This window comes from Vanellus vanellus (assembly GCF_965231255.1).
Source record: "Vanellus vanellus genome assembly, chromosome: 1".
Taxonomy (NCBI): Eukaryota; Metazoa; Chordata; class Aves; order Charadriiformes; family Charadriidae; genus Vanellus; species Vanellus vanellus.
The window spans coordinates 156,211,803-156,224,820 of NC_138905.1; the positions used below are offsets into that span (position 1 = coordinate 156,211,803).

At 44.1% G+C, this 13,018-nt stretch overlaps 1 protein-coding gene across 1 annotated transcript in view; it reads left to right on the forward strand.

The window, feature by feature from the left end:
- Positions 1-13,018, forward strand: part of CARS2 (cysteinyl-tRNA synthetase 2, mitochondrial) — a 36,346-nt gene that overhangs the window by 8,874 nt on the left and 14,454 nt on the right. Inside the window, exons 6-8 of the mRNA XM_082498517.1 lie at positions 2,544-2,677; positions 7,016-7,083; positions 9,916-9,982. Coding sequence (XP_082354643.1) covers positions 2,544-2,677; positions 7,016-7,083; positions 9,916-9,982 — 269 coding nt within the window. The remainder of the gene's footprint in view (positions 1-2,543; positions 2,678-7,015; positions 7,084-9,915; positions 9,983-13,018) is intronic.

A 13,018-nucleotide genomic window follows, 5' to 3' on the forward strand; every position in this document is an offset into this window, starting at 1 on the left:
TTTTTTTTTTTTTTTTTTGAAGCTAATAACAAACTATTTAGATCTGGCCCTGTTTAACTTAAGTTTTCAACCCAAGCTGAAATTAGATGGAACAGGTGCTTTAGATTTCTTTCATATGCTTTGCTGCTGCACTTGGGGTTGTTAGTCATTACTACCTAGTTGTTTATAAGGGTGATTTTCTGTCTGTAAATAGTTTCAGCACTGTGAAACAGTTCTTAAAGCAACTGAAGTGCACAAAAATATGCTATATTTGGAGTGCAACCTGTGACAGAAGTGCATAGGTAGGACATGCCAGTTATAAAATGGCCTATCTGCTGATGCAGTGCTACCTATAGTCTGCATTTCTTTCTGTAAAGACTTATTTTACTGTGGTTGGATGAGGCTCCTGCCATGTAAATAAGAGTTGACCGATGGAGAGCATAAGTGTGGTAACCTTGGGACTGTGAAAAATGGAGACCTTATTTTGGTAAGGTACCGAAGACATTTTGCTGTCCCAGTCAGCTGTCCAAGGCCCATTTTAAGCAGTACCTACTTACCCGTCTGTTTTGCCAAAGATCTTAAAGCACTTTAAGTAATCTAGGTGAACTAATTTTGAAAAGTCTTTGAAGTGTGCCTCTGGGGAAGGTGAGTGGGAAGGGCACTGGTCTCTGGTGCAGCCCTGGAGGAGGGATTCACCTGCTGTGACTGAGGTCTGATCTCACAGAATCACGGAGTTTTCAGAGTTGGAAGGGACCTCTAGAGATCATCTAGTCCAACTCCCCTGCCAAAGCAGGATTGCCTAGAGCACATTACTCAGGCGGGTCTTGAAAATCTCCAGAGGAGGGGACTCCACAACCTCCCTGGGCAGCCTGTGCCAGTGCTCTGTCACCCTCACCGTAAAGAAGTGTTTCCGTGTATTTGAACGGAACTTCCTATGTTCTAACTTGTGCCCATTGCCCCTCGTCCTGTTACCATTGAAAAGAGCCTGACTCCATCCTCCTTCAACCCACCCTTTAGATCCTTTATGCCATAATAAGGTCTCCCCTCAGCCTTCTCCAGGCTAAAGAGTCCCAGCTCTCTCAGCCTTTCCTCATAAGGCAGATGCTCCAAGCCCTTAATCATCTTAGTTGCCCTTTGCTGGACTCGCTCCAGCAGTTCCCTGTCCCTCTTGAACTGGGGAGCCCGGAACTGGACACAGTATTCCAGTTGTGGCCTTACCAGTGCAGAGTAGAGGGGGAGAATGACCTCCTTTTATCTCCTCCCTGGAGTTTTCCTTGTGGTGAGATGGGCTGCTCCTCCCACCCCTTTAACGTTTTGCAGATCCATCTCTCCCCTCTCCCCAGCTCTTAATGGTTTTGTTGGAGGAAATGGCGAGTGGCTGGTGCTCCTCTGTAGACGGTACAAGGGAAGGCATGAGCCAGGGCGGCTCCTGTGAAGGTCTGTGCTTAAGCTGGGTTTGGAGCAGACAGGAGGAACCGGAGGGGCACGAGCCTGGGAAATGGCAACAGCCCGTCTTTCTTCCCTCCTGTCTTCTCCTTGTTTTCTTTTCTTCCTGTGCCCTAACTGCTTCTGCAGAGCCATCATGAGCCAGGTCATTAACAGGGTGTTTTGTCCCAAAAAGGGACAAAATTGTTAATATCTAGTCAGCTACCAGGAGCAACTTGTTAACGTGACATATGGAAAGACTGTGTGTGTCTGTGTGTACACACACATGCACGCCTGTGTGGGGCTTGCCTTTTATTTTCTGCTGTGTAGACTTTGCGTCTTCCCCAGCTTAGGTGTCCCTGGTTTCTGGACAGTTAGCGTTGATTTACCTCCCTGTGAGTAGATAAATGCTGTCTTTGTTTAACAGATGGGCAAAACGAAGTTATTCGATTGCCCAGCGTGACCTGGCAGGGACTTGCTGGAGCAGTGGAAAGAGTGGAGCAGCCTTGACTCCTGGGGTTTCACCAGAAAGCGCCTGAGTCTGTTCTGTTGCCACATGAATACCTTGCTGCCAGGCATTGGTGTTTGCCGAGACCCTATGGGTGACCTGCACCGATACAGCAGTGATGTTGGGATGAGAGGAATGGCCTCGGGAGATCAGAGGCACCGACACTTTCTTTTGACATTATAATGACGTAGAGCTAAAAGTTTTCTATCATGACTGGGTATGGTGTTGCCTGAATTCTTACAGAAAAGGTACAAGATAAAGAATAGTAATACCAAATTTACAGAAATGCTCGTCATTTTGAAGTCGTTGGGTTTGCAGATGAAGGCAGCTGTCTGATACTGAAACTGTAGCAGTACAAGGAAAGGAGATGTCCTGCTTGCCATTCTTTAATCTACATTAGAAAAATAGTTGTTCCTACTAAGGAGAATTAATTGCGGGCAGATATGGGTCCGGTCCATGCAAGTTCTGCTGCAGTTTTGGTGTCCAATATCTGTGCAAAGTCTTGTTTTAAAATTGCAGTTGTTAAATTGTGCACTTAAATTTATGTTTTTTCATCTTATTCTTTTCTGCATTTCTTTTACAAAAAGCTTTTGTAGTGTTCTACTTACCGATCAGGAAAATATTGTTACAGTGCAGTGTTTGGAAAGCAGCTGGACATCCATACCGGTGGAATAGATCTTGCATTTCCTCATCATGAAAATGAAATTGCACAGTGCGAGGTGTATCATCAGTGTGAGCAATGGGGGAATTACTTTTTGCATTCTGGTAAGTAAAATGTTAATCATCTTAAGAGGCCTGTAGGATTTTTTTATTATTATTTTTATTTTTTTAGGTTTGGCATTTGTATGGTATGTGAGGGAAGCCTTCCAGGCAGATGGTCCACTACAATGACTGAGTTCTTGTACTCACTAAGTGAAGAAACATAAATAGGAGTGAAGCTTGAACATGTCAAATGAATGCCTTTATTAGTGAAGCAATTACAGTGAAATACTCCTAAATTTCATCTGGGAAAATCTCCAAATAATAACAGTATGTGCATTGCTCATGTACAGTGTTTACTCCTAATTAAAAATGTGGAAAGAAGAGTTCTTCCTGTAGAATCTCTTTCCCTTTCCCTTGAGTTTCCTCGAAATTTGAAGGTGCTCTTTGTGATAGGCTTTCTTTTTAATTGTATTTTGGCCGTAACAGTCCTCCAGGATGAGGGTGAAAATAGTTGATCTTTTCCATATGTGTTTTTGTAGTCCTTCTAAAACCAGAAATTCCTGCTGTCTTGGAAACAGGACCCCCAGTATCTGAAGGCAAGGCGTGGAGGTGGCAGGCGGGCAGGTAGATGGTTGTAATGTTCTAAAAGCATTGAGAATAGAACAAACCACTCTTGTTCTCCAACGTCTCTCAGCACCAGTTGCTTGTGGGCTTAAAAATAAGTCTTCAGCAGCATGCAGAATAATATAGCCTTTTATTTTATATTAAAAGCCTATATTTTATAGGCTTTTAATTGTGGTAAGAAAAGACATCTGTACTACTGGAAAATAAGAATGGAGAGAATGCTAAGATACATGAACAGATGAACCAACAAAGCTCACAAAGTTGTGGTCCTGCAGAGAAATGTCTGAGTTGGGATGTTTCTTGTGGTTTGAAACGTGGGGGAAGCCTTGCAGGCAGACATTCTGCTGCAGCAACCAAGCACTGGATGTTCCATGTGCGCAATTCACATACCTGTAACTATTTAAATTTTCCTGGGAAGCCTTTTTTTATCCACCAGTAGCATTAGGCCTAATGATGGGTATGAGAAACAAGATTCATGCTAAAGACCAAGCGAGTCAGATGCTTTGGTCAGGCATCATCAGTGAGGTTGCTGGTGGGTAGAGACAAGGTCTGTGACATCTGTGGGCTACATAAAGACCAAGTCACTCACCCCTTGGGTCTGTAGAAAAGTGGAGACACTGAGTCCTGTCACTATAATCCTTAACCCTCTCCAGTGCTTGGACCAACTTAGCTGTCTCTCTGCTTTCCCGTGGAGTGTGAGTAACTTGGTATTGGTGTAGCCCGTAGACGTCGCAAACCTTCTTTCTTTCCCCAGGAGTGACCTCGCTGGCTATGCCTCACTAAACTGTACCAAAGCGTCTTTTTACTCGCTTGGTCTTCACCTTACGATACTGCCTGGCATTATGTATTCTTTTTGCCTTTGCACGATAGTGCTTCAGTGACATTTGTGCCATACAGTGCTTTGAACTACATCATTGTCTGATGGTCTTAGTGCTGTTGCCGTTGATGGAAATCTTGAAATCTGTTCTTCCAGTTGCAGTCGTGGTGGTTCTGGATGGTCTCCAAAGAGCTGAAGTCAATAAAAAGTCAAGTTCAAATCTGTAGTCTCTCTTCTTGCTGAACGGTACTTTGTGCAAGATGTCTTGGTGAACTCTGAGCTGCTTCCATGACTAAGAGATGCAGAGTTAAGCCTGTGCTACGCTCTGGGCATTACTTGGGCTTTCTTTTTTATATATATTTGTACTGTATGGAATGAATATTGAATTATAGTTTCAGTTCCCAGTGTAGAGCCTGTAATAAACCAATAGCAATTGTCCAGAGGCTGATGCATCCTCCAGGGTGTGCTTTGCTCTTGAAGTGTTGGGGAATTCTCTGTGCTCCCACTAAGATCCACTGAATACTGCCAGGTGCAGCCTTCTGTTGAAAACCAGTGAATCTGACTTTTCAAGCTTGGAACTGAAACTATAGGGGAAATATTCTTTGAAACTAACTAAATAAAGAGGAGTCAATTTTTCTTAAAAAAAAAAATAAAAAAAAAAGGATTAAAAACAAAAAAAGAACTTAATTCCAAGGGCAATTTGTACACTGAGGTTCTCTAGGAGCTGACAGATCACATTCATTAAGTCAAAAAATTTTGCTGGAGGACGACAGTGTGAATTATTTAGGGCAAATGAATCAGCTTCAGAAACAATTTATTCTGGTAGCAGACTTCAGAATTTTAGCAGGCTCAGAATTGGAGGAGCAATCCCCATTAGAGGAAGAAAATCCCCGCACTGGGGATAAATCTTTTTATAAGGACTTTATTTTTAGACTGCTTGTAGTCTGGGAAGAGCGCCAAGCCAAAGTTATGAAAATCCTTGTATTTTGTGATTCTTTAATGAAATCATTCTAAGCACTGAAACTCTTGAAGAGGAGTATTATTTCAAATTCAGATGTTACCTGTACCTTATTAGGAAAACACAATCAAACTATTTTAAGCTTGGCTGCCTAAAGTTTAAGTCAGTCAATACTTAGGCACCTTTGCAAAAGAGAAGATAATAATCACACCCAGGCTCTTCCCTGTCTCCCAGGAGAAGTTTGTCTGTGGGTTTTACTTGGGTTGCAAGAGCTGCAGGTGTCCAGTGCCGCTGACAGCCTGAACGTTCTTATTAAGGGCCCTGAATTTAACCACGCAATGGTGAAAGTGGCCTCGCCTGCTAGCAGTCAGGACAAATATGGTGCAAATGAGATTTTGGTTTGATCATAGATTTCAACTGTAGCTGGTTCTGTATCCACAGATCTCTTGATGCTTTCCTACTCCGCGTAGAGTGTTGTGCAAGCTTAAATTTCCAGGTGGTCGGAATAGGACCAGAGATAGCCTTCTTATGGAGAATCCCCGCTGCTTTGAATCATTGTCAGAAGTAGTTAAGAAGTGAAAACAGATGCTTTTTACGTCCGTTTACCAGGCCTGAGCGTGTTGCTTTTGTATCTAGATGAACATAATGGGGATTTTATGGGCTTGGGGAAGTGAGGGAGTTCCAGGCAAGGCTGCAAAATCAGCGCTGTGCAGAGTAGCACAAAACTCAGAGAGCTGCTTGGGGTGCTGAGCAAGAAATGCCACCTCTGCCAACACCTGTAAAAGCTAGGAAGCATGATCATATGTTGTCTTTGCGGAGTACTCTGCGGTGTTGATCATGTTGGACTGCCAAATCTGAAAGAATGCAGAGCGCTGATGTAGTATTCCAGAGTAAGAAAAGTTCATGCTTAAACATCTGCCACCAAGTAAGATTAAGTGCTGGATTCTGCAGGTCATGAAGTGCCTGAAAATTGCTTGTTAGTTGTGGGTGCTCGGTAACTTACAGGATTACTCCTTTATTAGGGGAAGCCAATTAAGGCTTTTAACAAAATTTCTGAAGTGATGCTGAGTAGTCTGCTGTTGGCTACATGTTTGGCACGTCTCTGGTGCTGTGAATAACTCATGTTTTCCATCAGCGGTGATGCTGTGGCTAGCACAGACAAGGCCCAGGACCGTACAGCCTGAGGTTGCCCATCTCCTGTCTTCTTTGACAGAACTTTCAGTCCTGATGCTGAGCTCTGCGTATTCTCCTAAAGGCAATGGAGATGGTTACTGCTTTTTTTCCTGTACCACAGCCCTGCAAACCAATGGTCCATGCGGTTGTTGAAAGCTCTGGCAGTGCTCAGAGATAGCATTTTAAAATAAGCTAGTTTAAATTAGGCATCATAGCTACATCCCTCCCTCCCCCTTCTTTTTCTCAGTCTCCCAAAGTCTGTAGAAATAGGGAATGTGCAGAAAATGAATTGTACATGTAATGTGTTTTGGACTGGCACAATAAACCATTGGATTAAAAAAAAACAGTGTAGCAGCCACCAGCAAGTCATAAGTACAGAAAATTGCTTGAGTTTCAAGAATATTTTAATGCGAAGTCACTGGAAGATCTTTAAAGGTCTTAAAATATTTCTGAAAAGTCAAGAGTAACAGGTAAAGTACTTTTCTGTGAAGATTTAAAAGTATTTGCTTGTTTGCTTGTTTTTATCAGTTTATTATCAGTTCCGAGCAGGGAGACTTTTTGTTCCTTATTAATGTCTCTGCTTATGGTGGTGTTTTCTTTTCCTGTGTTTTAAAATTCGCCCAGCCAAAGTTGAGGATGGAGAGGTGTGCAGGACTGTAGGCAAAGCTATTGAAAAATATGTTACAAGTTGCATTGAAATGGTTGGCACATATCCATCACAGCATATGCTGCCTCCAGCGTTTCCAGTGTCTCAGTGCAGTCTTTCTCTTTCACTCCTCATTCAGAAGCAAGCTCATTTATCCTGATTTTTTTTTTTTTTTTGTTCTAGGGCATTTGCATGTTAAAGGAAGTCAAGAAAAAATGTCCAAGTCATTAAAAAACTACGTAACAATTAAGGTAATCTATTTCTGTTGATTGACATAATGTATGTTGGTAATATATAAATATTAATCACAACCCTCTTTTTGAGAAGACTCTGGAGTGTGTACTTACACTGCAGTGAAAGACCTGACTCGGAGTGTTTCTGTAGTGCTGGTGTACCTGTTATTGTGGATCTGGGTGTAGGAGGGTGTAGGAACCCCGCTCCGACTCAGGGTTTCCTTATTACATGGATCTCACTGAGCTGAGAGCATTTGTAGGAGCAGCATTTGTGCCCCATACCAGACTTCTGCATTACAGGTTTATGGTTGGACTTGACGATCTCAAGGGTCTTTTCCAACCTAAATGATTCTGTTCTATAGGGGTGGGTTCTCATCTGTCTGCTCTTAATAGAGCTTTTGGGACTTAGAAAAGAGCAGACGTTTTCCCTCGTTCTCCTTTAGGTGAAATTGGACACAGTGTCAGCGTTGTGTCAGGAAGCTGTTGGGTGTCCTGCAACTGCACTATGCCAGTGGTCTCTCGTACTCTCCTTTATTTTTATACAGTCACCTTGCTGATGCACAGAGAGCTTTATCTTTTGGTACCCACAAGCCACGTGAATATGTCCTGGTTTACTGTGTCCCAAAGTTTTTGGCGTAGCCCAGAGCAGGGTTTCCCTGCCAGGCGTGTGCCGTAGAGCTGTGCTTGGCGCTGGGGTGGCTCCTGTGATGGCTGACACCTATCGCTAGAAGTGGGTAATTTCCTTCCTTTAGACAAAGCTTGAGAGGCCGTTTCAGCACATATGTTCCCCTTTGCACTCTTGGAAGACTTAATTGAAATCCCTTTAAAAAAGAGTTCAATATGAGCTGCTTTATTCTTAATTCTCCTGATGCTGTCTGGGCATGGTTAAGCCCTGTCTCCCCCAGGGAAATTACCCATCGCTTTCAATTTTCACAGAAATTTCCTGAGTCTCAGCAGACGTTTTGCAGAGGGTGGAGAAATGACCACAAGTCAGAGAACGGTTAGAGCTGGAAGGGAACTTAAAGATCATCGAGTTCCACCCCCCCTGCCATGGGCAGGGACACCTCCCACCAGACCAGGTTGCTCAAAGCCCCATCCAGCCTGGCCTTGAACACCTCCAGGGATGGGGCAGCCACAAATTCCCTGGGCAACCTGTTCCAGTGTCTCATCACCCTCAGAATGAAAAATTTATTCCTAAGACCTAATCTAAATCTACCCTCTTTCAGTTTAAAACCATCACACCTCGTCCTAACACTCACTACACTCCCTGATAAATTAAAAAATGCATGCAGTCAAAAATAACATGTAGAAACGTTCCCCTCCATGTCTGTGGTGGGACTTCTTTATGTTGAGAAAACAAAAACTTCAGGCCCATCTCTCTTCCCTTGTGGGTCTTGGCTTTTAATTTCTGCCCTTAGACACGGCTAACAAGTATTAATCCTTCCCTGTAAGCCATTTTCAGTCCGGCCAAACAAACTTCTTCCCGTACAGCCTTCCTGAATCTTGGAGTTAAGCCCTATATGGAAGTTTTCATGCCCAGTCCAAACGACAGGAGGCCTGTCCGGGATGGGGCCTGCGGCATTCCCTTGGTCCCACCAGTGGCCATCTGCATTCCAGGCCATAACCCAGGCACAGCCGCCCTGTGTCCTCTGCGTCCAGCTGCCCTGTTTTCCCTCCCCCTGGTCACCTTCTCTGATTTTTTTTCTTTTCTGCTTTATTTTTTAATAGCTGTTAATTCTGACCCCCAGATAGCGCATGGCTGAGCAACCTCCTTTGAAAGAGCAGTGATATTTCCTCTGTGCTCCGTTTTTAACAACATGCAGAATTGTTTTTTCCTGTTTGCATACTCCTGTCCCAAATTTGAATTTATTTCTGTACTTTACTCATATTGTTCTACCTCTGTATATTAGCATAAAGCTTCTGTGCACATTGGGTACACTCAGTTATATAGACTATTTAAAAAAAAAAAAAAACAAACGAAAACAACAAAACCCCCCAAAAATGCGCCTACCAAAATAAACAGTATCGCCATCTATTTCTTCATTTATCTTGCCCTGATTGCCTCAATTATTTCTGTTTTCACTTGAGAGACAGCACATTGCTGACAGTTTGCTATCTTCAGTGCTCAGGCTGGTTTAGTCTGGTAGCAGAAGCTAAATTTTGAAATGTGCATCTTTAAGCAAATGGCACTTTCCGTATTTTCTCACTTGTATTCACTTCTCCCTAAGATTTTTCTGTTTCAGTGGCACTTCTGTGTTACAAACTTACCATCAGCAGTTTGAAAATTAAAAAAAAAAAAAAAGTTAGGGTGAAATTAATGAGGTTTCATAATTAACACAGATAAATTTTAGAAATATAAAAAAAGTATTTTGTTCACCCCTGTTTTCCTTCATATTATAGTCCTGCAGAAAAAGTACACTTACTTTCTTTTTCAAGAAATATTTCTTATTTCATGAAGTTTGCAAAGCTCAGAACCTGTCCTTTCCTGTATGATTGTATCCCAATCTTAGCCTGCTAATTTCAGTTTGTCTTTTTGCAAAGGTCTTTTTACAGTGTATGTTTGATCATAATTACGAAGTCTTATATTTGACATTGACATATATTTATATATTGTATATATGTACGCACATCTATCTTATATGGAACTAGATTAACTAGATTTTATTTAGTTTAGACTTTAAACCGGTGTTACAGTTTAAAGCTTTATGCCTATCTTAAACTACAAAGATGGGTTATTTGTCATGTTAGTTTGTCTGAAATATGCTGTGAAACTAGGTAAGGGGGTGGAATAGCTCCTGAAGAAATTGTTTGATATAATGCTAAAGCTGTCTTTTTGTGGGTGGAGTTTAGGATTTCCTGAAGAAATTTTCGTCAGATCAGTTCAGAATGTTTTGTTTGCGCAGCAGATACAGCTCAGGTAAGGAAAAAAAAAAAAAAACAACACCACCCAAACCCCACCCTTATTTGTTGAGATATGCATGGTTTCCCACGCATGCTTCCCAAGCTGGCGGTGCAGTGGTAGGGCGGTGGAGCGGGGTCTCCTGCGGTGCCTCGCTGTCTCCATCGGGGAGGTGGAAAGGCTGGCGACACTCTGCGGTGCTGCTCTTTGGCTCGCATTTAGAAAAAAACATCTTTACCGAGCACAGTACGTAACCATTCGTCTAAATACCTTCCTGAGCTGCAGTTAATTGCGACTCTCAATTAATTGCACTTTCAATTAATGAATTACCTCCATCTCTGATTTGCATCTGTTGCAGTCACTTGTATTTCAGTCACGATCAGCTGGTTTTGGAGACGTATCTAGGTAGAGCTTTGCCTTATATTCCCGCAGGGTATGACAAGGGCTTGCTAATAACTTTTTATCTCCCTGCTGTGTTATCATTTTTTGTCCCGTGGAGTTACTGAGTGTTCAAGCAGTTCGACTCGCTTACACCAGTGCTTGATAACCTAATGATCATCTTAGCCTGGCAAACACTGTCGGTGGGGAGAGGTGCGGGAGATTTTGTCAGCTTCCCTGTCCACACCTTGGTGTTTCCAGCAGGCAGATGCTACTTTGAACTGGAAGAGGTGTTCATATGGGTAGTGTTTTTACCAGTTTATTGGGGCCTGCCAAAACCAGGTGGTATTTCCCTAACCACAGCTACGTCGTCTGGCTTGTTGGCCATTCTGGCAAGGAAAGGGGATGGTGGAGCACGGGGCAGCACCTGCTGTGATATTTTGGTGGACCTCTAGGAGTGTGACCAGGAGAGCTGGTGTGGGTAAGGCTATGTGGCTTTGCTAGTGTCCGTCAGCGTGCAATGCGCTGCAACCTTTATAGACATGCAGTCATTGGACCCAGAAGTCTTTTTGCTCATTAATACCTCTAGCTGCTGATAGGAGGCACCCGTCTGATCTTCCTGGTGCAGCCTCCCTCTCCTAAGGCAGCTGAAGGCATTGGAAATGCCATGTATTCCGGAAGCATTTTGGAGCATGGGATAGTACAGAGACTATTGGTTATTAACTGCTGACCTCCACTGTGGTAGGAAGGGAGGAGGCCATCCAGGTGGGAGGTTTGCTGCAGAAGAAGCCCCTGTTTGGAGCAGGAGAGGGGGCAGGCAGCGGGGAGCACTCACCATGGGGTGAGACGGTGGGATGGTGGCATGTCTGGCTGTTTTGAGGTGATGCTGCAGGGCAGTGGCACAGCTGGCTGTTTCCTCTGGGTCTCTGTCAGGAGATGAAACACATTGTGCACACATAAATGGCACCCCGGCTGCAGCTGGGGGCACTTGGGGGTCTTCAACAAATGTGTGTTTAAAACAAAAGAAGAAAAAAGGCTAACACCTACAACACTGTCATATATAAGTTTGTCCTGTAAACAAGAGCTGAATGGCTGGCAATTTCTAAGCTTGCCTTGGGGAAAGGAATGGCACTGGAGCCCGGCAGCAGAGGGCTGCCTGCACTGCCTGCACCCCTTCTCCGCTATGTGTCAGAAGGATGTGAGCCTTTTTTGCCTTAGTTCTAGGTTAAACACCTTCCTGTGATAAACACAGAGGGCTACTTGTGCAAATGTAGGTGGCTTTGATGAAAGGATACGGTGGTGTTATGTCAGAGTATAGCACCAGTAAGCCAGTCAGCAGATAAGGATTGCTCAAAGGTCTGCTGCGTTTGCCACCTCCACCTTATGAAGTGGGGTGCAGTTGTCCGCTGTCAGATCACAGAATCACAGAATGGTAGGGGTTGGAAGGGACCTTTGGAGATCATCTAGTCCAAAACCTTCCTGCCAAAGCAGGTTCACCTAGAGCAAGTTGGACAGGAACACATCCAGGTGGGTTTTGAATATCTCCAGAGAAGGAGACTCCACGACCTCTCTGGACAGCCTGTTACAGTGTACTGCCACCCTCAAAGGAAAGAATTTTTTCCTCATGTTGAGATGGAATTTCCTGCATTCCAGTTTGTGCCTGTTGCCCCTTTTCCTGTCACTGGACACCACTGAAAAGAGTCTGGCCCCATCCTCTTGACACTCGCCCTTTCAATATTTATAAGCATTGATGAGATCCCCTCTCAGTCTTTTCTTCTCCAGGCTAAAGCAGACCCAGGTCTCAGCCTTTCCTCGTAAGAGAGAGGCTCCATTCCCTTGATCATCTTCATAGCATTCTGCTGGACTCTCTCCAGTAGTTCCTTGTCTTTCTTGAACTAGGGGGCCCAGAACTGCACACAGTACTCCAGTTATGGCCTCACCAGGGCTGAGTAGAGGGGGAGGATAACCTCCCTCAACATGCTGGCCACAGTCTTAATGCACCCCAGGATACCACTGGCTGCCTTGGCCACAAGGGCATGTTGCTGGCTCATGGTCAACTTGTTTTCCACCAGGACTCTCAGGTCCCTCTCTGCAGAGCTGCAGAGATGAATAGCCAGAGTCAGTCCCTGCTGAGCCAGGTATTTACTGTGCAGCCTGTCAGTTTGTGTCCCTGCTATCAATTCACTTTGGGCTGAAGATAAGTTTACTGCACTCCTTCTCATCTTACTCTCTGCTTCCTAAGTGTTTTTATTAGAAGTGAGATCCCAAGCACCTTCTATTTGTTCCGAAAAAGGTTTTCTTAGCCTAAACCTGTTGGCGATGATTCCTGCCATCCCTGCCTCTGAAGCAGAGCCTTTTGTACTTGCTAAAATCCAGGTCTGGGAGGTCGGGTAATGTTACCGTACTCGTTGGATTGGGTTTGTAAAAGATCTTTGTAGGCGTGTGGATGAGGGCAGCACCTGACAGTTCAGAATGGCTTGTGCTGGGTGCTTGGTGGATCTTGGGCTTGGAATGGGCCTTTTTCATGGTCTAGGCTATTCCCAGCCTGCATATGTGCTGATGTGTTTGCTGGGGACAAACACAACTCCAAACTGCCCCAGCCACAGAGGAGCAATGCCTGGAGGGGCACGTGCAAGGAGGTGCAGCTGTTTTGTGAAAATTGCTGCCCCCCACTTC